The sequence below is a fragment of the Camarhynchus parvulus genome, chromosome 2 (genome assembly GCF_901933205.1).
Source record: "Camarhynchus parvulus chromosome 2, STF_HiC, whole genome shotgun sequence".
In the NCBI taxonomy this organism is placed as follows: domain Eukaryota; kingdom Metazoa; phylum Chordata; class Aves; order Passeriformes; family Thraupidae; genus Camarhynchus; species Camarhynchus parvulus.
In genome coordinates this window covers 34,959,493-34,986,615 of record NC_044572.1, presented here as the reverse complement: position 1 = coordinate 34,986,615, position 27,123 = coordinate 34,959,493, and the positions used below count along the sequence as shown (strand labels likewise).

General features: G+C 38.2%; 1 protein-coding gene across 2 annotated transcripts in view; it reads right to left on the bottom strand.

The window, feature by feature from the left end:
* Positions 1-27,123, bottom strand: part of CHN2 (chimerin 2) — a 158,765-nt gene that overhangs the window by 71,432 nt on the left and 60,210 nt on the right. The window contains exons 1-3 of one of the 2 annotated variants that reach the window (XM_030944151.1): positions 21,416-21,464; positions 21,058-21,096; positions 13,669-13,724 (exon numbers count right to left, since the gene is read on the bottom strand). In XM_030944151.1, coding sequence (XP_030800011.1) covers positions 13,669-13,724; positions 21,058-21,096; positions 21,416-21,425 — 105 coding nt within the window. In that variant the 5' untranslated portion in view covers positions 21,426-21,464. Of the gene's footprint in view, positions 1-13,668; positions 13,725-21,057; positions 21,097-21,415; positions 21,465-27,123 lie in introns of those variants that run through there. The other variant, XM_030944150.1, reaches the window with a different exon arrangement.

The following is a 27,123-nucleotide window of genomic DNA, read 5'->3' as shown; positions in this document are numbered from 1 at the left end:
TAGCAGTATCATAGCCTTGGAACTCCTGCCCAGGAATAATACCTTGATACAAACATTTCTGAGCTCTGAGGGGCAGGAATAAGAGAGAAAAGAATACACAGAACTGAAGAGAGATCAAAATCAAAGGAATTGCCAAGTGCAGGTGCTGTGTTTCTATGTGCATATACGGGAACTTGGAGAAGAAAGTGCATTAATTCAATTTAACTTTCTATTTTTAAGTAAAAAAATAATATCAACAAAAGATGTATTACCTCTGAAAGTAGGTTGTTCATATATTCATCTTCATCAGTACTATATGACTTTATTATCTTGGAATGGTGCAGCCTTCCTGTCATCCTTATAGACCATAATAATCCTTGAAAGCATAGATTTAACTGGCAACTCAATTAAAAATTGGGTATCAGAAGCTGGGTTACGTAAGACCACCACCATGCAATCTTCTCTTTCATGGAAACAAAGGCTACTCAGTACACTAAAAATTAGTGAAATTTACTTAGACAAAAGAACTAAAGCGTGAATTTCATTTAGTAGTCATAATCTGATTCTATTTAAAAATACTGATTTACCTTGATTGCATTTATATACAGAATAAACCCCAACACTTTCAATCTACCTCAGAAAAATGAAAGTCACTCGGACACACCTTCGAGATTAGCTTTAAGCACAGGTTCCCCCATATATGTTTATATATGTAACAACATATATGTGAAGTATAAAAGCAACCTGGAAATAACTCCTTGAACAAAGAGAGGCACATTTTTTTCATCCTTCTCACACTATTTATGCAAAAATACAAACTCTTCCGTGAAATTTTTATCAGTTGACTAGCAATGGACTGAACCACCCTGGATAATGTGATTTCCTCTTTCCCTGCTGTTCATGAGCTAAAGATCTGCTCTACTGACAATCCACACAAAGTCTCTCTACTTTTTCTTCTTCCTCCTATTCCATAGAACAGAAACCTTCACTCCAAAACATCTTTTCAGCGTTCACATGTCTAAAATCACCACAACTTCAGTATGGCTTTAGACAGGAAAGATAGTGTAGTATTTCCTGAAATGAAGCTCCTGATCTGTCAGACCATCCTGGTGCCTCAGAATCTAAAAATCCCCTCTTGTGCTTACTGCAACCTTTGCCCTGAAATAACAATTTCTGTCCTAACCAAATTTATGACTAGGAACAAACACAAGGAAACAAAGTTAAAGCAAGATAAAAGATCAAAAATAACATCAGGGTCTCTACATCAAAACCAGAACGTTGGACTGAACTTGGAAATAAACCAAAAGCCTGCACAATTGATGAAGCAGAGGCTTAAAAATATCAAAGGAGCCTGTAGGTCTGTTTTGTGCCGACTGCAGACTCTGTAAAAACTTCAAGGGAAATTCTATATATTCCAGAAGGCAAAGGTGACTGAAATTCAGTTGGGATTAGCTTTCCCTCTCCTGTTATAAATGGGTTTCCACACACGAAGTCAAGCAGATCGACCTGAAAGAACTCTCAGCAGCAGAAAGAGCAGAAAATCCACAGGTAGGGAAGTGACTATTTCCTGTGGTAGGAGCCCAGAACAATCAGCCCTATTCTGAGAACACACACACTTAGGGTTTTTTTGCATAGATAATGCCCATGAAGAACACTTATGTCACTCTCAGTACAGTCCTGACAATTTTCTTGCTGAAAAAAGAGCCACCTTTCCTAGGCAACCAGTTGGCTCTAATGCATAACTCCTCAGACAGGGAGCAAGGGGAGAGATGAGAGGGTTTGAGCAATTTATGGATCCTTACGCTAACAGACAAAAACAAAGTACAAAAATGAGGAAAATTACATAAGGCAAAGTACAGCTCTTCACTAGTGAAAACATATTTTGCCTTGAAGAGCATCACAGCTTGCTTTTCCTTCCCCCATACAGAAGATAAATTACATGGTTTCTCCCTCTCCACTAGAAGTATGTGACAGCTTTCAATTCAAAAGTGAGATGATAATTTTTTGGCTTGAAAAAAGGCATTATTGCCAATTTCAAACCAAAAATGTTCTTCCAGAGTAGGCATTTCTGGCTGCTGTTCCAGAAGCCACGGGGAATATGCTGAAAATCACTAATGAAATTCATAGTTGTATAAATTGTGAAAAACTAGTGAATGCCAGAATTGTTTAAAACTCATGCCACATTGATCAGGAAATAAGATGTATGGTAAAACAACCTAAATCACTACTAATCCAGTAATCTTACAAAGCCAGCAACATTCAATGACATCTAATCTTGATGCATGCTCAAAGAGAAATGAAACCCTGCACAGCTCTCCTGGCACTCTACAAAAGCCTTTGGAAGCTCGTGTTTGAGAGACTCTGCATACTCCAATCTTGACTGCCAGCCTGCCAAACCTGATTGCCTCTCCCCAACCCCCCAAAACCCCTTAATTGTTCACAGTCTAGTTTTACATAAAGTTTTTACAATGTTAGAGCATATCCTTCAAGGTTGTACTTGGATTTGATGTCAACACTGAGAAGAAAATAAGCCTTCTTAAAATGAACTAGCTATCTGAGCTAATTCAATATATTATGTTTACATAATTTCGAAGTTTACTGAATTTCAATGCACTGGGATTTGTGGCTCCTCTTCTGGCCAGGATGGTTTAGCCCTAGCATGACATATTCCCACTAATGTACAGATTATTGTATTAAAATCCCACACCACTCTGCAAGATAACTCATCACAAAACTACTGGGAATCATGCAGGCAGGAGGTGAGCATTCCCTAATGTGATGGATTTTCATTGCAAGCCCTGACATCCGAGCCACGCTGCACTGAAGAGTTCAAGACACCCTGAAGAATTCTTTCTGCCTAAGTACTACCACGGAAACAAAATAACCCTAATTTCAGAAAAATTTAATTTCTCTTCAGCTTCATTGCACAAGACATATTTCCTTATCCAGTGGCCAGAGCTGAAATCTAGAAATGCTGGAATGAAAGTTTAGAAATCCCCCTAGGACAGCAATTCTCCAAGTCAGAAGGGCCAGCACAGTGTAGCATTGTGTACTGTGGACCCATTTCAGCCACTACCTTAATACATCCATGATGAGAATATAAATATTGTTTCAGAAAGAAACAATAAGGTGGGTAGCTGCACCTGGTTCTCTGTTCTTCAAAATATAGAAAGAACAGGGAAACAAGATCCACGAGTTAATGATGTTGGTGTGTTTACTCAGCACAGGCAGTGAGGCATTTTCCCAAAGGAAGTTTAATCTGATATATTTTCTGTTTGGAACAATCCTAATTATTTTTCAGTAACTCCGGTTGACTGGATATAAATATGTTTTTCAGCTCAGTTTGACATAAAGAGAAATAGAAGGGTTGGAAGAGAAGCTTTCAAGACAAGCCCAGTAAAAAACAGACTGTAAAAAAAGGAGTTTATTGTCTGTACTGTTCAGCTTTTGGCAGATTTATCATGAGCCCACTGCAAACTTTATACCTACAATCAACAACCAAAATGGATTAAGGGAAATTGCAAGCCCCTATTAAATGGAATGAAGGAAAACTATGCTGTATTTCGTTACTCCTATAAAACCTTTTTTTTTTGCCTCCACATTTTTAAAGGAGAAAAATTCTACTTAGATCAATTAGCATGTCTAAAATTCTCTCCAAATACGACAAATCATTTCACACCAATGATTCTTAAGCAATTAGAGAAAACATTCTTTTGGAAGGGAAATATTTATCTTTTTTTCTTTTACCTTTTAACCATTTTTCTCTTTATTACCTTATCAGGCTTTCTGGCACCAGTGTTTTCAAAGAGAAACAACTCTGGGTTTTGTAAAATGTTTCACACCACAAGGTCTGTTGCAAATTTTGTCAGTAGGAATAGCAGCAACACAACATCTCTAGTCCCCAGCCAAGTTATGGAACTTACAGTGCCCCTACATAATGAAAAGATGTTTTTCTCCCTTTAGATTTTCAATCACTGTCACGTGTAACTTCCTGAGTACGCTCCTGTACTGTGATTGTGTGGTGATGGAGGAGCAAAGGCGTTCCTCAGAAAGAAACCAGCAATGCCCAAGGCCTCAGAACAAATTCCACCTGCACTGCCCATGTGCCAGAAGCTGTGCAGAGAGAAAGGTGGCAGGAATGGTTTGGAAGTGTGCATCTCATTTTATCAGTCAGTCACAGAGCCACAGAGCCACCAGCGTCGTGGCCACTTGAAGGATGCACATTTAGCCACGAGACAGCAAGGGATTACAGTGCCTCCAGGAAAGTAGCTGGGAGCAAGATGTCAAATCCATTCAAAATACCAGAGGGCCAGATCGATAGATTAACTTGAATCACTGGATGCTGTCTGTAGCAAAAACTGCCAAACCCAGGACGTCATACTGAGGTACAAACCCAAGAATGCAGCTAACAAGACATCTTAGAATAATCCTCTCCTTGTGATGTCCACTCAGTAAGTCTCTAAATGGAATACTGACTGTGGGTTCAACACCACGTCTCACAAAGGTCTGGAGCAAACAAACGGAGCGAGCAGGGATGTAACAACTGTGAAAAGACATGAAGAAAGACTGACCTAAAGAACAGAAGACAGAGAGGGGCTGTTGCAGAAAGGTACAAAGAAGGCTGCTTTCCAGAGGAAATAGATTTGTTGTCTCTGTGTTGACTAGATGTGACAAGAAGAAAGAGGCTTAAACTGCTAAAAAAGAAGAGACAACTTAGAAAAAATGTTAAAATTAATTAAACACTAACTAAATAAGCAGAGGCAGTCAAAAAATCCTCAAGAAGCCTTTTTCAAGGCTTTAAGAAAGAGATATGCAAACATATCTTCTTGACCCAGGAATGACAACATCTTGAGTTTCTTGTGGCCCCAAGATAGCACAGCCCAGCCAATTCCTCACCTCTGCCTGGACTGTTCTCAGGAGGTAGGGAGAAGCAAGGAGAAGACTTGAACAAGCTGTAAAAATCACATCTCAAACAACAATACTCTGCCCACCTCTATGGGGCTCTTAGGAGAGAAGGAAGCACCAAGAAGGAAGGCACCAAGAGAACTGTTCTGGAGGAGAAAGCCAAGCCTTCAAGTGATAAACTTGTCACCACTTAACTAAATAACAGAAGCCAGTTTAAATCCATCATCATCATCATCATAATGAAGTGCCAAATTGTGTTTAGTATCTTCTAACAAAATAATTCTGTGGAAAATTTTACAGTGCCAGGGAGAAGGTAGGAGTGTTCGCCACTAGAAAGAATGTAAAATAATATAAGACAAGAGTAAAGAGCACAAAGAATGTTTTTATTAACTGCTGTTCAAAGCTGCACATCTCTGCTCTGATGGCATGCTGCAACCTACAGAGAAGGCAAAATGCATAATGATTCTTTTGCAGAAGGATAACACACAGCAAAGAAACACAAGAAGCTCCACAGATATGACTGTTACTGTAGCACTTATGATTTCTACTCAGTCAAGGTATTTCTACCATTTTTAAAGACAATTTATGTTCAAATAATTTAAAGCAATTGTTTACTTACTTGCTTGTACCAAATTTTCAAAAGAGCTGCTTTAAGCCATCTTTTCTGAGGGTATTTTTAACTCAGGTTTGTTTCCCTTCTATGACCTTGAACAAACTAACCAGCAGCCAATAATCAATACACCAGACAAAACACTATAAACTCCAGAAGGTAACAAAAATCTCTCCCAACATGGACATCTCTATTGCTACTTAACCATAACATATTTCTATATATACTCAGCTCTAACAGAAAAGATCAAGATTGAATAGGAAAAGAAAATCCAAATATTTTTTCATGCAGTAAGGAAAATAATGATCCCCTGAACATGAGCTAAAATAAAATGAAATAAATCTTAATCAAGAAGGCTGCTGCTAAACAGTCAGGGGACACAGGGTCAGGTTCAAACAATTTCAACAGCAAAAGCGGGAATCATCTATTTTGTTGTGCAGGTTCCGTTCACACAGTAAGGGCATCATTAAATGTAAAAGGAATATCGATGTTACCCTGAATGCAGGATGAAAAATTTCAATATGACATTTAAACTATGCTCCTTTTTTCTAGGAATTACCTGTTGAGTCATTTAAACAGGAAGAAAAATATTCCCAGCAGCAGCAGATAAATGCAGTAAGCCACATCAATGCTCTGGATCCTTCTGTAACAACTGAGAAGAACTAAAACATTCCTATGATGCATGCCACGACAGCCCACAGTTCCAAAAAGATGTGTGTGACTGAGTGATTTGATCATTCCTGTCTTTAGCTAGATACATACATGTACAGGAAGTGTAGGAAGGAAGACAGAGATGTTTAGAGTTTCTATATTTATTCATATTAGGAAATACAAATTCATCAGTTGCTCAATACTCTGAGTTTCTGGTTTTGACTGGGGTAGAATTAATTTTCTTCACAGTGGCTGGTATGAGGATGTGTTTTGGATTTGTGATGAAAAGACATTTGATAACACAGAGAATTTTTCTTACTGCCGAGCAGGGTTTACACAGAGCCAAGGCCTTTCCTGCTTTTTGTTCTGCCATGCTGGTGAGGGGCTGGGGTGCATGGGAAACTGGGAGGAAACACAGCTGGACAAATGATCCCAAGTGACCAAAGGGATATTCCAGACCATGTGACATCATGCTCAGTACATAAAGTGGGAAGAAGGAGGCAGAGAGGAACATTTGGGGTGATGGTGTTTGTCTTCCTAAGTAGCTGTTACACCTGATGGAGCCCTGCTCTCCTGAGGATGGCTGAATGTCTGCCTGCCCATGGGAAGTGATGAATTAATTCCTTGTTTTGCTTTGCTTGTGTGTGCAGCTTCTGCTTTCCCTATTAAGCTGTCTTTATCTGAACACACGAGCTTTCTACTTTTTATTGTTCTGATTCTCTCCCCAGTCCCACTGGTGGGGCAGTGACTGAGTGGCTGTGTGGGTCTTGGCTGCTGGCTGGGGTTAAACCAGGACAATTCCTCATCTTGGAACTTGAAAAAAGATACCGGAGAGCAGAGACAGCAAGACCCCCTTCTACAGGCACAAGGAATACTGGCCTGAATTGGAACAGGTATGTAAACCTGTACAAGCACATAGCTTTTTCACCTACATGTAGGCTTATTGATAAACTTTATCTAGGTCAAGATATGAAAGAGGCTTTCATTTATTTTGGCTTGAAAACTTCTTATGTTCAACACCATGTCTAAATAAAAAGAATCAGCTTAAAAGAGTGATATGTAAAAAGGATATGTAAAAGGAAATAAAAATCTATGAGAATAGCAAAAATCACAAACACAGACACACACACATATATCAAGCACTTCCAAGGAATGATGGAAGGGAGCGTGAAACTTTGCAAAGATTTCAAGCAAACCCAGAGGGATAATTAGCACGTTCATCAGTCCATAAAGACAGCTACCTACAGTTTGTGCTCATCAAACAAGTCAGAGCTTGCCATCACCTCTTCCAAAAAGATGGTTTTAACTTTTCCATTTCACAGTGATCAATGAACGCACCGACTGGTTCATACTGTATTCCTCTGATGAAGATGAGCACTAGTCTAATTTGCAAATCATAACCTAAACTATTAGTAAATCAAAACTGAGGAAAGTCAAGTGAAACAGATAAACCTCTTCTAGTTTTGCTTAGCTGTAACTACTTAACTGAAATATTTACTATCATGCCTGCAGAATAATTAGGAAGCTTTCTTCTCTGTTCAGTAGTCAATGGACTGTTAAAATGAGAATGATGTGGCTTCGTCTGAGTGCTCCACCACCTCACTACTGCAGGAGACACAGACTGTTCATGGACTCTAGGAGAGATGAGATTTCCTGTCAGTCACTAAAATGCCTTGGAAAAAAGCACCAGCAATTTTCTCTGATATGATGAATACAAGAGAATTTTGGGCAAGCAATATTCCAGCCCCCTTCCTTCTTTTCCTTCAGCTGCAAACCACAGGCATTCTGTGGGGCAAAATTCACTATGGAGATACTACAGAAAAAAACCATGTTTATTTAGAAATTAGAAATACCTGCAGGTTGCCAGTTTAGAGGGATGCTGGATACAATATATTTTGACATTCCACAGGCCCTCTGCACCAGCTAAACTGAACACGCTTCCTGGCCTTCAACTATTCTCAGCCACCATCAGGGCAGCCAGGCTTCCCACTCCCTTGCTATGGGTTTCAGCTGAAGAACTTTCCTCCTTTTGTCAATGTCTATCCAAAATTGCTCTTTAGCTTCATTTTCCCACAGACTACTGCTGTGTCCTCTTTGTTTCTATCATAAAGAGGATTATAAACACACAATTAAAGCATCAGCAATATTATAAGAATTTGAAAATATAGGCTCCATTAAGTCTTATATGTACAAACATTTTCATTAACACAAACAGTTTTCAGCACTATTTTGCTCATTTTCACTTAATTGCTGGCTAATGGGGTCTCTTGGTGTGTCACTGTGTGTGTTCTGAGGTTTCTTTCTAAGGGAAAGATAATATAATATTCTGAATTATCTCAGATAAGCTCTGAGGACTGACAGTAAAAGACACCTCGTGGCAGTGTCTGACTTTTTGCAGTAGAGTGATTTGAACAAGTGCCATGAAAATTCCCATTTACTCCCATTATTTACCACCAATTTTATGGCCAATTTCAATGCCCTATTACAGCTCTCTAGTACTTTACCACAGCATAGAAATTGTTTTTAGAAAGATGAGGGCAGAGGCAAAGAGGAAATATTCAGCTTGTAAAGGTCAATAAGTGAGTAGAAGAAGAGAATTCATGGAAGACTTATTGCAAGGATTAAATACTTATTATCCACTCAGATAAACTATTCAATATCTTAGTAAGGCTGAATTTTAACAACTTTGCTCAAGCTTGCTTCATCACAAACTTTTCCTAATGCACAAATATAAAGTATTGTTGTATCTGAAAGAAGGACTGATACAAGTACCAGTGTTTTTAATACTGCAGTTGTTTAAATGACTCTCTTCTAATTGCATTGTTCTTAGCTTGAATCTCATGCTTCAGAAGAAACTTTGGGGAGAACTGAGCAAATTTGCAACGGGTCAGTTTTGGAGAAGTTCAATAATCCTGTATATTTGCAGCCAGTAATGCACAAGAGGGCAACAGCTTTAGAGACCTGCTAGTGACCATTTCAACAGGTATGCTCCATGAAATGCTGCTATTTGTACACTTGTTTTGATAAATCTAGATAATAGATACCCAGAGAGTCAGAACAGTTTCTGACCTTCTGGATGGTTAAAGACTCTCAGCAGCACACTCTAATATGCCATCATTATTTTAATCTCTTACAATGACTTAGGCAAAAAGAAAAAGCTTTTTTTTTTTTTCAGAGAACAGTCTCCCTTTTGAAATTGTATTTGGTTTTAGTCAAGAAACCATAATTTTTATGCTGTAAAGGCAGAAACAACGATCTCTCACTTCTGACACAACCTATTTGGAATTCAGAATGACAAGGAAGGCAATTAACTGACATTTTTCTACACAATAATATAAGTTAGGGCTCTAAGGCTTTGTCTACACTAGGGAAATTTAGACGAGTTTCTCAGTGTTGCTGACAATGGCTTGGCCAGGGCACTGTTAGGAATGTGGAAGGTCTAATGCAGACAAATTCACCAGCCTCAAAAATTGCTATCAGCAATTAAGGACTTCTTGGAACAAAATGGGAATACTATTCACAGGTATGAATATTTCTACACAAATAACCCAAAAAGCCATGAGTAAGTCTCATTCACTCTTTGAAAAAAAATTTGAATGTGCCTATTGTTTAACCAAAAATAGTCCAAAGTAATGTCACCATGCTTCCTTAATTCTTTTACTTTGTTAAAGACTCAATTTCTTAAAAAGATATTTTAACTTTGAATAATCTATTCCTGAAATAATTCTTAAAATTAAGAATAATTTGACATGTTCCTTTTGAATAAAACAAAGAAGTTGAAAGCTTGAGTTATTTTCTGAGAATGTAATTTTTTCATAAGCATTTCTGTAGAATAAACCCTAAAAGACACCTTACAATATGACTTCCTCACAACATGGATGGGATTCTTTGGTGCCTATCACCACACCACTCAATATTTAAAAGCTACTCCTCCACCTGAACAGCGCTTTCAAACAGAACTTTTTCTATTTAAAAGCTAAATCATTAAAACACTGCTGGAAGGAATATGGTTACAAATGAGGATATTGGCAGAAATCCAATGTTATTGGGAAGGTAGGATATTCACACTAGTCCACTGCCAGTGATGATTAATTAGATGTTGGATACCCGAAGCCTGAATGGCTCATTCAATATGATTCCCATTTCATTTGCTGACAAGATATTTACGCAACCAAAAGAAGAAAAGGCAAATTATGATAGCAAAGCTCAAAGACACAAAGATATAAACGTTCATGTTTTATTTACAGTCCCAGCTTTTAGTCTGGTGGTGTACATATCAAGAGAGGTGATTTCTGTCTCTGCAGTATAGTTTATCAAGGAATCTGCATAAATTAGATGGTAGAACTGCAGAGATCTGAGGCTACCCCTGTGACTATGGAGCAACAGAGAAGTAATGGAAGAGCAAACGAATGTGGAGAACGTGAAAGATGACAATGGAAAAGATGGAGAACAATGAAAATGCTAAATGGTGAAAGGAAAAAACAATCAACCTATCCTTGTTTATGTGTTGTTACAGATTTGGTTTGCAGCAGATGCTTCATCTTCCTTGCAAACAGTGTAGAATTTTCCAATTATAAAAGACATCTTCCCACAAGCATGAAGGATTTCAAATTATTTGCAATTTTTAGATTTGTTTGAATTAGTTTGAATACTAAATTACACATGGGAACACCCTCAGCAAAGTCCACTTCCTATGATATGCACAAGGAGAGACAAATCTTTTCTGTCAGCCACACATCCTGCTGACACCTCTCCAGATACTGGATAACCATCATTTAGCTGTGTACTAAATAACTACTGTATTTCCAATTAATTACTATTAATTAATAAACAACTCAAAATTAGCTTTTGAGATCTTTCTATGTAACTGGCAAACTCAGTATTAATAAAACACCACCTTTAGTGAACAAGCCTTTCAAATAATCAGATGACAGTGAAATCAAACTAGAATCGAGAAAAAGAACCCCAAAACACCCACATTACAGACTGCATGCTAAGAAAAAGGTAATATGTGCCATAGGAACAGAGTCCTGAATTTCCTCTCTAAGATAATCTGTGATGCTCTATAAAACCACTGTGTAGTTCTACTTCATAATACAAACTGATAATATGAACCACATATTTGTGTATGTTGACATCTTCTAGGTATCAGGACATCCCATCTGCCCCACCTCTCCAGCTATATGCAAAAATAATGCACATCAGCAGTGTCATGGTGGATTTTTGGCTCTTGGGTCGGAGAATCTGTGTTTCTGGCAATCTGGCTGTGAACACATACAACTGAGCTACACAAAGTAGCTCAAATCCAAGTAACAAGAATGAAAGATCTGGGAATTTGTACTGCTTTATACACCAACACCTAAACAAAGTCCCTGTATTTTCAGCTGTTTGACTAACTTAAGACAAAAGACCAAACAACTCAAAATAGGACTCTGCAGTCTATGAAGTGAGCAGCTGAAGATGGTCCATTAGTTAGAACCAAACCCAGACTATGTGAAACAGGCGTCTTTTGCTTATTTTGTTATGTCCTCCTATGTCAATTATATGTTTATTTAAGTAATAAGACCTTAGCTTCTTTCTGCAAATCTTTGGAGGTGACCTGAATATGTATGGTGTTTAAACATTATGTGAAGAGGATAAATTCTGTTGTACATAACATGGTCTTGAGTTCAAAGAAATAAGTTTGATACAGCACACTGGTAAGGAGCTCACAGCTGCACATTCACTTCCCTTGTGTATATAACCTTGTTTCTAGAACAAGAATACAATTGCTACATTACTTAGACTATTTTACCTTGATTCAAATTTTCTCTCATGGAGGCAAAATAGAAAATGCTTAAATTTGAGTTAACATAATATATTTTGGATTAAACTTTTACAATTAACTTGTATGCCCACAAAGATGAGTTCATATTGTAGACATGGTTTTCTAAGCATTCAGTGCTTATTAATCAGCTTTTCTAAACACAAGTCCTTCCTCAAAGTAGTCTCAATATGAAATAGGTAAAATGGATAAACTATTATATCAAGAAAAGAAAGGAACTCCTCTAAGGCTGTGCTGGAAAAAAATTAATTGTTTACCTTAATTTTTTACCTTAAAAACTTTTTATTTTTAACTATACCATGACTAGTTTGATATCTGTTATGTGATATTAATTCAGTAAAAACCTTACTGTCCTTCTCTTTAAAGAATACCAGCCACAGAGGCCTCAGTGTCCTTTGGTTTGCATGAGGATTTCAGAGAGGAAGGTCTTGATAAAACCTGTCAGCACATGTGCACTGAAGTCCCAAAGGGCTAGCACACACTTCCTTTCCCCAAGCCTTGTCCTTTGTCAGGGAGAAAGGATGACACAAGGGTTCACCCACTCTGGTGGTTTGCTTGTCCTTCTTAGCATCCTGGGTGTATGTCTTGGGACCATCCCAAACTGACAGGACTTGAAGACTTCCAGACTGAGGCCAAGAGCCTCTCCCTGCCCTGCAACTAGTAGAGGGCACTTGAGAGAAAAATGCAGAGCTCTTTTAGTTAAGGCTCTGGTAAACTGTACTCAGCTCCTGGGTTTGCAATGGATTTTCTTCATGAACCCAGGCAAGTACCTGTGCCTTGCTACAGAACCTCCTGCCTCACACAGAAGTGTTCTGACACAGCCTGTAAATGTCTGAGAGGTGCTAGGACTCTGCTTTCATGGGCACACAGTGTGGGAAGCAGGACAGAGCTCAGGATGATGCCTGGGAGTAGAGCAGAACATCACACCAATGAGCGGCAGTTTCTATCTTCCTGCACATCATCTTTTACACCCTGTGCAATCACTTCACACCTTTAGTACTTTTACTGCTAGTATTGCATGTCTATTTGCACAAAATTTGTCCCTGACATTATGGGAGATAAAACTATTGCAGTTTTTTTTCATTGAGTAGAGACATCTACATGCTTTCTGTTACTATTATGCCACGCAGGGTGATGAACTGATATACTAAAGCAAGTAGAAATGGAGAAATAAATACAGAAGAAGAAAATAAGGGGACAAAATGACTCAGCCAAACCGGCAGCCCCGCAGATTTCTAAATATTCTATAATCTTCAAAGTCTCTGTGAGAGAACAGAGCTCTCTGGCTATCATTTCAGTATTTTAACTTGAACATAGTACTTGGCAGGAAGCATTCAACAAACTGAAGCTATGTGTATCATGTTGAAACATATCACACAGATGTTATTATGCAGATGCAGGCAGAAAAATACACCATGATGAGGAAACTCAAAAGTTTAGGTAGTACACAGAAAAGCACATTAAACAATGATGGGTAAGCTCTTGTCTAATAAAGGTGCTTCTAGTGGTGAGGCTGCCATTCCTAATTAGCAAATATTTTCCAGCTTTAATTAATCAACCTTAAGGGAAATGGTTATATAAAATAATGGCATAGAAAAGTTAAAGCAAATAACACCCAGAGACTGCACAAAAGATGTCTTGGTGATCATATGCTGCTGACAATTCATCAGATATAACAAGGTAGAGCAAAAGAACTGACCTCCCGAGGACAGATGATTCTCTTGGGACGTGGTGCCTCTTGTTGCAATTGATACACTGTCAAACACAAAAATGTACAGATCATTAGAAGATGGCAACATACACAAACTTTTATTCAGATGAGTCTTTTTAGCCAGGGGCTGCAGAGAAAAATGCAAATGTAAAGACATGACAGCAAAATGAGGAATTTCAGCGTGTCTAAGTCATTTATATGAAAATTGGTTGTTGACTGGCAAACTAACTGAAGTGGTCAATGCTTTAACTGCTAGAAGTATTATCCTTTTGTACTGGTTTTTACATTTCTATACCAGGGAAGACTAGCCAGAAAGACCTACTAGGTCTATCTCAGGATAAAATCCCACTTTTGCACACACCATGCTGTAACAAGCCAAGAACAGATTGTTTACCAGTAACACCAGCAGTTTTTTGGATAGGCCAAGAAAAAGTTCAATACCTTTGAATGGGCTCATCACAATCTCATAGTTTATTTCAAGATATACTGGCAATTACCGAAGAGCAAGCAAACATTCCTTTCAGAGCAGTTATGCCTTATTCAAATGGCCCTAGATCAATTTTGCAAATCTTCTGAGGGCTGCAGGAGAGAGACCTGAGGCTAGGGGTACTTGCTGCCTGGCCCCCAGACTCTTCACTGCATGTATTTAATGAGATCCTCTCCCCTCCCTTCCACTGCAGAATCGTGAGAAGAAGCTGACATGCAATGACAGTAATCAATTCCAGCACAGACAGACTGTCTCTCCATAACTCCAGTAAAAATCCCAGAGGTTTGGATTGCCTCCCTTGAGAAAGGCCTTCTGTATGCTGACCTTCTTGTGTTTGGAAAGATCATGTCGTGCCCATGAATTTTTTTAAAAGACTGAGTTTCCAGGACACGTTTATTCACAATGCTAGTGAAGCTCAGAATTATGCCCTGAAAGGTGGTAGATTATGGGAGGAATAGAAATGTCTCTAGGTTTGATAAACACAGAAACTCTGTTGCAGAAAGTGAATTGAAAAGGTGTGAATTGAATTTTCCCCCCTTCTCTTTAACTTCTCTTTAACTTCTCTTTTAAAAGCAAGAAAATCTGGAAAGTGGGGAAATCCTCAGCTTGCACCCAAATTTGTCACATAAACTCAGTGGGACGTGAAAGCTTTGGGGGGCTCCTACTTCCTGCTCACATCAAAGTGGACAAACCTATAACCTCTGCTTTAACTGCTCCAACCTTCATCCCAGGTTCCTGGGAGAGGCACAGAAAAACAGTTCATAATTTCCTATACTCCCTACCAATTTTAATGCTGGATGTGATCCAGCTCTAAATTTCTACTAAGGCTTTGGATTTACTCTGCATCATTCAGCACTGTCAGATCTCCTGCTACTTTTGCACAAGATTTATGATAGCTTGATAGTATTTTGATAACTCCATGATAAATATGGTCTTTCTTACCTCTTGTAATTATGTGACTAAGACTCAAAGACTTCTACTCTTGTGATCAAACAACTTGTGTATCTGAATAGAGTGTCAAACAATGCATGAAAATTTTCGTTCAAAAATCACAGATTGTTTTTTAAACCTCTGATTATTCTGGAGCCCAATATCACAATTTCAGAATTAACTTCTGAATGTCTCAAATGAGCATAATCACTGATTGAGCAAGTTAATGATGCTCAGTCCTGAACACATCTAAGAGGAAAATAACAATTTTTTCCTTTCCCCCATTTCCAGTGGAGAGAAGGAACTCTAAGGATTCAAAATATGACAAGAATATGACTGCTTATCATTTAAAGTAAATTATCCATTTCCCCAATTAATTAATTTGAATTTTAACTGAAAAATCATACTTCATAAAAATTCAATTTTTCAATAATCAAATCTTTTAAACATAGACTGACACAGCCAATTAAGCTAGTGGAGTTTCTAAGACAGCTTTGATAAGAGTGATGTAAAACAAGTAGGTCTGAAGAACGCACAGGAAGCCTATCTTGTGATGTGCTGTATTTTTGAGAAATGAAAAAAGCAAAGAGCTCTCTAACATGACCAAGAGGATCTCTGAGGCTGACAACACCAAATAAGCAATGGTGGGGAGAAGAGTCAGCATTTCACAAAACAAAGGAAGGAATGATTAACAGGAAAGGGCAGATACAGACATGAAAGACATGAAAGCAAACACAAAAAACTGGATGTTTATAGGATGTAGTGGGATAAATCAGTGCAAGGATTCACGATGAGTGCAAGGAAGACAAATCATCTTAACAACTGTATTTTGAATAGAGTGGAAAAGGTTGCTGTCATTCTCAAAGAGAGGTGAATAATTAATCTGTGCAATAATATGAACTGAGAAACATATCTGATTTAGAAATACATCAGAAGAAAACACAGTTTATAACTATACAAATAAATAATTACAAATTATATGCTAAATGTAGATGAGAAAATGGCCCAAGCATGATCAAAACTGAAAATGCTGGAAATGGGAAATGGTTTCCTCTGAAGGACAAAAAATTCAGATTTGGCTATATTAGTTTTAAATTGATAGTTATTAAACTGACAGAAAGACAAGCCAGTGGAACAATTGGAGGGAGACACAGAACCATTAGATGGAGGGAGAGAAGAGGGATTGGGAGCAGAGAAAGGACTGAAAACCACCAGCGGCACTGTGGTAAGGGACATTGAGCAGCTCAGGGGGAGACAAATAACAGAGAAGGACCAGACAGACACACAGCTGTCAAGGATTCCCAGTAAGGACACACAGCAAGGCAAGGGTGGAAAAGGTAAAACAACAGTGAAAGTCCAGTTAAGTGGAAAACAAGGAAGGCAGTGTCTCCCAGACTAAGGCATCAAGGAGCAAAGCCAGTGTGACCCTACCAAAAGCTGTGTTTTCCTTTAGAAAGGTCTCTGCTGTTTCTGCTTCAAATGATTGCTGTGAGAAATCCTGCTAATGGGCTATGAATACAGCGCAGTATTATGGCTAAGGTGACTTAAGAAAAATGTGCCCTACAGCTAAGTTCCAATGAGCACAGACACCTCATTAAGTGACCTCATTTTCAGAAGTGCTGAACATCCTGCAGCTCTGCCTGATCTCATTATACACTTTTTTCCAAAGTGCTGGGCACTGGCACTGAGGCTGACATTGCTGAGACCCCAGCACAGTCCAGGGGATGGTCAGAGATTCAGAAAGCACATATCCCTCACCTATTTGCTCAAATGGCAAACAATCCTTGCCTTTCTGCCTCATTTTCCCATCTCTGAAAATCTTAAAACAGAATTCAATGTATAAGACCATGGTTAAGTGAAATAATAGAAAACCACACTTATTTAATGCAGTGGCAAGCAGTGATTGACATCTGACCCAGTCAATTCCAGCTTTTAGAACTGACAGGCAGGTTACAGACAAACCCACTGTGATCATAGAAAAGATGACACTCGAACATAATGATGCATTATTATTTTAGCCCTGAGAAAATTAACCTTATAAAAAGTCAATTGCATGCAAAAAGAAAATGTATTATTACCACTCTCAGAGAACTGCATCAGACTGGGAGTGGTTTTTTGTTCAGCATCAGATGCAAATGAAATGCACAGTAATAATACACATTAAATTTAGGCAAAAATTCAGCACTGCAACAGAAAAATGCAGTGGTTTTTACTTGACCCTTGAACACCTTTATCAGGTTCATACTTCAGATAGCTTGCCAGAATTCATAGTATCAGAGTCACATTGGAACTTACAGCGTTAACAAAACTTAAATTTATTATTGCATTACTTGAGGAACATTTCTTTGAGATGTAAAGTAGCTGGTTAGAATATATCTTTCTCTCTTTTGTTCCTTTTAGAGCACGAGTCTTGTCTCAGGGGATGAAATAGGGAAATTCTACAGTATGTTTTAGGAAGAACTGTCTAATTCCAAAATCCAATCTGCCTAAGAAACAATGGGTCACATGCAAAAATCAGCACTTACTCCTTTTCTGCCAGGGAGGAAGGGCTATCACCCATTTCTTCATACTTTTTTTTTCCTCATTCTGCAGTGTGTCAGGACCTCAAGCTTTCTCCTTTAACTCACCTATGATGAGTGTTCAGTGATGCTCCAGCGGAGAGGAAAAAATCCTATCATGGCTTTTATAAAGCAGCAAGGAAACACACCGCCTTCTGTCTCAGAATGTTTCGCAGAGTTCCTCAGTTTCACCTCCTCAGCCTCATCTCAGTCAGGCATTTTTTATCCATGTGCTGAGCCTGAACAATATGAGCTGTCCTATTTCTGCAGGATTACTCACATGCTTAATTAGGACCCTAAGTGCTTGGCTGAAACAAAGACTTAATTTCTAACAAAAATGAGTCTCGGACACTGTGCCTATTATTTGATGAAGGACAGGAGGCAGGGAAACTTCGTGAGGAGCTGAAGCATGGCATCAGCTGATGCTCTGTGCCTTGCCACTTTGCTTCCCACCAACACACTCCTCTTGAATAATGCAAACAAACATTGAAGTGGCATTGACACATGACTGACTCAGCACATGCCAATCTCAACAGGGGTAAAAGGAGGAAAAAAGTGTTTTACATCTCTTCAAAATTCAAGCACATACGTGCTGAGGCTGGCAACCAGCAATAACTATAGCTCTTTCAGTCAAAGAAATTGCCTACTCCTCCTGAGAAGCAGGTAAGGTAAGCAGTTTGTCCTCTAAGAGGACAGTGCAGTACTGGAGCAGGTTACCCACAAAGGTGGCAGAGGCTCTACCCTTGCAGCTTTTCAGGACTCAGTTATGTAAAGCCATGGCTGCTCTGCTCTAGAGCCAACAACAGTCATGCTTCGAGTGGGAAGCCAGATCAGCTCACCCCAGAAGCCCTGCCAACCCACATTCTGCGATTCTTATCTTCCTTTATTTACTATCTCAGAGATGGTAAAATGGTAAAATACCATTTTCTATAATACTTCCAACATATGGCAGACTACAAAAAGAAATCTGTTATTGGAACAATGCAAGAAATTTGTTGATATGCTTCTCAGGTAAAAATGCAATCAAACCCACTGCCTAGAGACTTCTGGCTGCTAGAAACTTTCCAAACTTGTTCCCAGGTTTCTTCCTGGGAAATATAAATATAAATTTAATATTATTCTTGCCATTTCTTTTATTGTCTGTGTCCCAGGGCTATCAGAAAAAGTCTGAAAAACTTCGTGACCTGTGAAATCTATGTGAAATTCTAACAATTCCTCATAAGCAAGTGAGGATCTTCTGCACTAGAAGTGTTCATGTTTTCCAAATATAGCTGAAACAAATTTTTACATTATGTCAAAACAGTAAGGCCTGAGATCTGAAAACAGTTGCACTTTGATTTGTATTTGTCCATGGACACGTGCAACACTGTTGATTTGAACACTTTGTTGGCATAAACAGGAAAATCTGTCTTTGTTTAGAAGCTAGAAGGATTGAAGCCTTTGATCTTGATGTCAGTAAAAGGAAACATAGTCACCTAAATTTATCCACGACTTAAAATAAGAAATCAAAACTGTATGCAATGTGTCTTACTAGTATGTTAGCAAACTTTAAAAATTACTAAAAAATACATTGAAAATAATTGTTAAATAGGCAGTAAACTCAAAGTGTTCAGCATGAAATATATATATAAGTTAAAACTGTCATGAGATAGGGCAGCAGGTTGAATCATAGACAAACACTATTGCTGGACATAATCTCTAGAATTAATTTACCAGATCAGAATTCTTCTTGCTGAGTAAAGAAGCATACATCACCTATGATTGCAAAGAAAAATGTGTATCTGTGGCTAAGCACTCTCAGGAGTAAATCTTTCTAGGCTTAAACTATTTTCTGCCTTTTAGAGCTGTGCAACTTTTTCCAAGGTCACTCATGCATGGAGTTTAGACACTGAGGCCATGATTTTGTCATTACCACAATATTGGCATCCTACATATAGTGGAATAGGAAATTATATATTCATAGACTATTCATCCATTCTGGTTGCATTTGGTTTATTTTTTTCCATTTAAAAGAATGTTTCCTTGGATTGCATGTAAGCTATCAGATAAAAGTAACCAAACTTTTCCCCTGCATGCAGTCATCTGTCTGCTGCACAACTGGGGCAACTAAGAGCAGGTAAGTAAAGGTAGGTTCTTATTTCCTGACTTTTTAATGAAAACTTACTGCTGAAAAGGAAGCATCTGTCATTTGAAATGTTGGTCTTCTCAGATTCAATGGCAGTTTTTTCATTGATTTTGAGTAAGCTCTTTTTAAAAAAATCACTCGACTGTCTGCTTCTTTTCAAGCACTCAGCAAAGTATGCTGGAATGGTCCAACACTCTTGCTGACTTTTTAGGAGGTTTCTCTTACATGTTCAAAACATTACAACAACAACAACAAAGTGTCTAGAAAACAGTGTTCTGAGAAGCAAGTTCTTTAATTTAATGGCATATTTAAATTTCGGTTGAAAAAAATCCCAGTCCATTCTGGGGCAGAATGTCATTCTCAGGTAACACAGAGGTGATGTCTTTGAAGTCAGCAAGACAGTTTAATGTGCATATAAGTGAAGTCAACAAGTTTATTCTAGTCTTTAAAATTACACATGTACATGCATGTAGCTACTGTGATCATTGTGTTTTTGTAGTTGCACTTTGGTAATGGCACTGTACTGAATTTGCCACAATAAAAGAGAAAACTTTCACTTAGGAAAGCTCTGTATCTGAAAACAAAAAGAATAAAACAGCTTTCTATACCCGAAGCTACACTCTTATTAAAGTTCCAGGAAGGGTTTAAAATAAAAAGATCAAATTTAAAGGCTGTCCCTAATAAGGGATTTAAAAGCCAATATTTTGTCTTAGATCTGTGCAACTCTATTAGAAAATACATTTGGAACAAAGCAAAAGAACATAAAATATGCACTTCTGCACTGCACTCTATGTAAATGATTTTTCTAAAGGCAGACAGGAAGGTTCAAAGAGCTGATAATGCTGTCTCCAACTTCTAAACCACCACTTCAAAAATCAGCTTCTATTGCTAAGGATCAAAAATATTATTATCTTAAAGTGATTTGGTGACCTGTATAAAAAGACAAGTATTCTCAAGCCTGACCTTTAGTAAACATACAAAGCATTAACCTCTACCTCTGAAATCCTTCCTGAAAATCTCAGCAGAGAAACCGTGAAACCTAGGAGCTAGGGCTGCACACTTTTAAGGCAATGGAGGGAATCTGGCACACATAATCCTGCTGCCCTTGTTCCATAGAAATCCATAAAAGTTCAGGTTTTGCTGCTGTCCTATACAGTAATTTGTACAAGCGTCTAGTAAATTTATGTCATTCTTTCAAACAAAAAAGGAGAAAATACCTAACAGTGACTGACACCTTGGTAAGGCACTAAGATTATTCAAATTGCTTGTATACTCACAGTATGATTTCCATATTGGAGGCTGGTATTCTTCAGCATCTAAAATAGAAGCAAAAAGGGAGAAAGAAATCAGTCATTTGGCCACTGGGTCAAACTGTCAGCATGCATTTTTCTGCTGAGAGACCTCTTCTTGTCAGCAAAATTCACATTTCTTTCCCAAGAGAGATGATAGCCTATTTACAGCACAGTTTGCTATGTGAGAGAAGAATACAAATTTCAACCACTTGTGGATCCAATGTGCTTTTCCCAAATTATTCAACTGTAAAAGAAATTAATTTTTTACTGATTTGCACTAATCACCAGTATTTTTAAAATAATAAACTGGGCTGGTAATAACTACAGTATTTATTTGCTTTACCTGGCATCATAAACAGATAAATCACTACTGGTTTTCAATGTGGTTTCTAACCCCATTAGTAAGATTTGAAAATGAGCATCAATGAATAACACACACTGGGGCTAAAAAGATGCACAGCTCAGGTTGGACTCAGATGCACAGACCTGACAGTTTCAATGAAAGTCAACTACACTTCTTGAACCCATATGTAATTGGCATATTTTCCAGAAGCTGAATCAACAAAAACATTATGAAAAAGACAGAAAAAGGAAAGACTGCAAAGCCTGCCATCACAAACAGGTTAAATTATTCTAACATTATTGACTAAAGGGGCACAAAGAGTTGGTGTTTTTTCTTAGTGACCACTCCACGGGGAGGTTTCCGGCTCTCTGCAAGAAAGCCAACTGCTGTAACCTACAGAAATCCCAGCAGGAGCCAAGCTGGAGCAGAGGGAGCAACCCCAGTGGCAAAGGGTGGGGTACTGGGTACTAGTTTGGCTCTGAACTGCCACGCTGCCAAAAACTTTAAAGTCATTTACCATGGGTATGCCATTAACTTGCCAAAACTGTGCAGGTTAATTAAGGTATTTGTTATTTACTAAACTTCTACTTAAGTTATGCTAACATAATTCAATTATAGCTGCATAGCTCATGCTCCTTGTCTATTTACATATACACAACTACTTTAAATATATCCCTGCAAAAGTCTGTTTACTAGGAATTTTAATCACTAACTACCATCTGCCACTTTTAACTCTATTGTTTTACAAGAGGATAAATCTAGCAACAATCATAGTTACTGCCTGGAATAGCACCCTGCAACAATTTATAGATATATTTATTGGGAAACCCATTCAATTTCAGTTTCAACTGAATCCACCTTTCAACTTAGGCAAAGTTCAAAAGGCTCCCAAACTAACAGAGTTATACTGTGCTGAGGCAATCCAAGAGTAATTAGCTTGCAAGTTCATTATGCAGAAAACTTATTTTAAATTGTATGAGGCCATTCATGAGACGAATGAAATTTATTCATAAAAGAAATAATTTTTTCTCTTCTCAACTTCTAATAGTATTATGTCACTCTGTTTTTCCCCCCATACATCTATTGCTTCACATATAGTTTACCACAACACCATAATATTGTATATTAACTTCTTCTGTCAATACTTCTGTGCTACTGCAAGAGAATTTCTGAATTTCCTTCTTCACGTACTATATTTTTTCACCAGAAGAAACACTGAGATAATGCAAATATCTTATTATCTGTACTTGTGACTTCAGATAAGGAAGTAATAGCAGGAGAAACAATGAAAAACCAACGAGTATCAGTCGTTGCTTTAGTCTTCCAAATTAATTAAAAAGTGCACAGTAAATTCAACAGTGAAAGCTGATGTACAAGTGGCCATAAAGTGCTTCATTAGCTGGAGACAGACTGATAGTGAGGAAACACTGCAGCCAAAATGGAGAATCATCCAGGAGATAAATCATAACACAAAACTCCCAATGATTGCATTTGATTTGTCACAGTTATGAATCTGTCAGCCCCGGAAAGCGTGGACAGAACCATTCCTCAATAGCTAAAATAATTCTAAAAGACAGCACGCTGGGAGGAAACCCACATGTCACCAGTGCCACATTCACCATTACTGGAGAAGTACTGCCACATCCTCTGTGATCCCTTCAGCTGAAAGCGTGTCCCTGAATCACAGGGAACAAAATGCCATAGTGATAGTACTAATAGAGTTTATTAGTACTGTTTGATGGCACCCATTTGTAAGGAGATAAAGAATAATTTGTTTAAATACAGCTTGGAGACAAGGGTCATGGTTTAGGATCAGGCAGAGGTTTAATGGAACCCAGATAGAAATATCTTTATTCCTTTGTGGCAGGAAGTTGCTGAGCCGCTGTTTAAACAACTCTCATCCTTGTATGGTAAAGTCTTAGGACTCCCATCCTGGTTGACTAGATTAGACTGAACTTCAACCATTCTTAAGTCAGAGGTCAAAAGAGGTAAATCCTGCCTGACCAGATTTGATAACTTCTATTTGCCCTTTTTGAAATTTCTGTTCTTCTGTATTTTGTTATTCCTCTGTATTACACAGCAGCTTTGCTTATTAAATTGTGTTCCACTCTCCATCATGAGACTTTAAACAGCAGTTCTGGCTCACAGAAATTAGCAATAAAAGTTTGGGTGGTTGGCTCAGTTACTACAGGACACATTTACACACAGTTTGTGCTTTCAGTTCTGCACATGGTAATGGTCTCAGCAAGGCCAACAGACCTCAGTTTTGAGCCACTTAGCAAAAATCAATCAATCAATCAATCAATCAATCAATCAATCAATCAATCAGACTTGGCACAAATGACAAATGCCCTGCATTGATGTCTCATGAAATTAAATCTCTCATATGAACTTTGATTGTAATGACTACCAAAACTGTGACTGGCAGCATGGGGAAAAGGTTCACTGAGGTACTCTCAGGTGATAAGACAGGGTCTTTCCTATTGCTCTTTTCTTGAAAGGTTCATATTTTCTACAGTGGCTTCTTGTCTAGATTCAGAAAATATGCCAGCTAAGGTTGAAAGAAGTTGTCAAAGGAGACAAGATGAGTAACAGCTCTGAAAAACCCAACAAAATATCCCCATGTCATCTGTGACATACTTTTATGAATGTCAGCATAAGAAAGACTCACTGTAAAAGAATTACAGAATGTCCAGCTAACGTAGTTTTAAAATTCTTTTAAGTCTTCTCAAAACTGTATCATAAATGACCTTGGCAAAACCAGAAAACCTTGGAGTACTTACTGCAAAGACTAGAACTGGCAAAAAAAGCATGAGAGACTTCCACAAATAATATTACAGGCAATACTGTTAGCTAAAAGCTTTGAAACATACCGGCTAAGAAAGCAAATATTTATTAAACCTAAAAAAGTACTAGAAGTCAGTTGTATGCTAAACAGAAGAGCAAAAGGAATGCAGAATGCTGACTCCTGAGGAATATTGCAGCTATGAAAAGGTTTCTCATAATGCAAAATTGACAAAAAATATATTGGAGAAAATTGTCAAACCAAAAATGATACTTGGAACTGGAAAATGGGAGTAAGGAACAAAAGGTTATTTCTTCACTTTATTTGCTTTACTCTTCACAGATCAGGGAGGATGAAAAGGATCTTAGGAAAAAATACTTTCCTAAAGCTGATGGAACACTTAAAGCTGAGTAAGTGTAGAAAGACTAGAGTAAAGGGAGGACTGAAAAGTTGGCAAAGCTTTAAGCAGGCAGATAAAAAGTAAAACTACATAAGATTTTTTATTTAAAGAAACATGAAGACAGAATACAGTATTGCTGCCAACAGTGGGCAGTAAAGGGTTAACACATTGCTCAGAGCCATTCTTAAGTAATTTCTGAGGAATGATCTTACATGAAATATATAGTAAGTAAAGTCATCCATGGACTTCAACCCTTGCTCTTCTCTGGGCCTGGCCCTGTACCAAAGTGTTGCTTTTTTGGATGCAGTTGTGAAAGACACAGGAATGACAGAATTGCTTTTTACTACTTCCTTGTACTTTGTGAAAGTGATGATGTAATGCCAACACGTGTGGGTTTGTGCTACCAGCACCAGGGCTGATTTGGCTAAAGCAGATCTAATAAGAAACTAAGTTCAAAGTGATTCTTCTGACTCTCATGACTGATAATGCACTGAAAAGCATAAACTCTGTTTTACAGGAAAGCCCACAAATTACACCACATGAATCAAATATTTATGACTTATAAGTGGCATTTCTAAGCATAAGGAAAACAGTAACAAATATCCATACTGTAGCTGTATGTCATACGCAGTTCTAGATATGCTAAAAAGTATTAGTGATTCCCACGACAGTAAAGAGTTAAGCAGACTAGCAGCAGGACAGCTCCCAAAGGGGAAATGTCATTATTTGCTGATTTCTTATAGTCTCGACGAAAAAGGAGTAAAGATTTTCTTTTTTTGCCTTTGTCCTTACTAAAGGATTATAAAAAAATATTTTGCAGTTCACCTTGGAAGAACTGCCTCAGCCTAGATTCTCTGCCACCATTGTCTGAATTTTGGACTTCCTTTCCAGTAACAACTAATTTTAAGACTATGACCTGCATGTGCAAGGAAAGACACTTGTGTGTGAGGAAAATCCAGTCTGGAAGCCACTGGTTTACTGGCAGTGTGCAGATAAATGATTCACCGGATGAACAAGTCTAGTTACTAATTTTTTTAATCTTCTATTGTTATTTTAGGACCAAGACTAATAATTATGAGTGTTTTAATGCTCTTTGAATATTTCCTTTAAAGAGCTTTTTCACAGGTTTACCACGTACACTTTCATATTTATTTCTTTGTTTCCAAAACATTAAGTTAGCATATATTATTAAATACATCTTTCTTATTTTTATATATGTAATTATATATAGAATAGAAGACTGCTGAGTAAGAGCTTCTGTGAAACATAAACAGTGTTTGCACTCTTTATAGACCTGGGGTTTTTAATACTTTTCTTGGTACAGATGGAATTTTATTATTCAATTTAATGTGGATAGCCATCACAGAGCCACAGAATGATTGGGGTTGGAAGATACCTATGGAGAGGATGTGGTCCAAACCCCCTTCTCAAGCATGGCCACCTGTAACCATGTCCAGACAGCTCCTGAGTACCTCCAAGGATGGAGACACCACAACCCCACTGGGCAACCTGTACTGGTGTTTGGTCACCCTCACAGTGAAGACGTGTTTCCTGATGCTCTGACAGAGCCTCCTGTGTTTCATTTTTGTGCCCATTGCCACTGGTAATGTCACAGGACACCACTGAAAAGAACTGGCTTTGTTCTCTTTGCACCCTCTCTTCAGATATTTATACACTTTGATAAGATTCCCCTGAGCCGTCTCTTCTGCAGGTTGAACAGTCCCAGCTTGCTCAGCCTTTCTTGATAGGAGAGATCCTCCATCCTTGCAATGCCTTTGCAGCCCTTTATAAGGATCTCTCCAGCAGTTCCTTAGCTCTCTCACACTGGGGAACCCAGCACTGGACACAGCACCCAGTTGGCCTCATCAGCACCGAGCAGAGGGGGAGAATCACCTGTCCTTTAACCTGCTGGCAATGATGCTCCTAATTGCAGCCCAGGGTCCCACCAGCTGCCTTCAAAGGAAGAAGACATTGCTGGCTCATTTTGATCTTGGGGTCCAAGAGGAATCCAGGTTCTTTTCTGCCAAGAGGTTCTCCGGGTGGGTGGTTCTTGGCATACACTGGTGGATGGAGACTAAAGTGAAAGAGTAGTAAGGGGGCTTCTTTAGGGGGCACCTGTTCTTTTCTGACACATGAAACATAGATCCATTCTTTTGTTTCCACTCTGTGATTAGAAAAAAACACCAATTACAGAAGTTCATTTTCTTTTATCTGATCCCCTACTGGCTACTATTATCCTGGTGAAGGGCTGGTTTAATTTATTTTGCCCTCTCAACAATTAATACACACACAAACAACTATGTCACTTTGCAGTCATTTTACAAACTACTTTAAATTGGGACATTTTTCTATGTTTGATGGCACTCATTTGGCATATACTTTGGACATCACAATGGCTCTATTACATATGGTAACTACCCTTACAGGCACCTCTGACCACTCTAAGAAAGAATATTCTCATTTTCAAAGTTGCAAATAATCATACTGTCAAATAAGTCCCCCACCCTAAATCCTGAAAAGTCA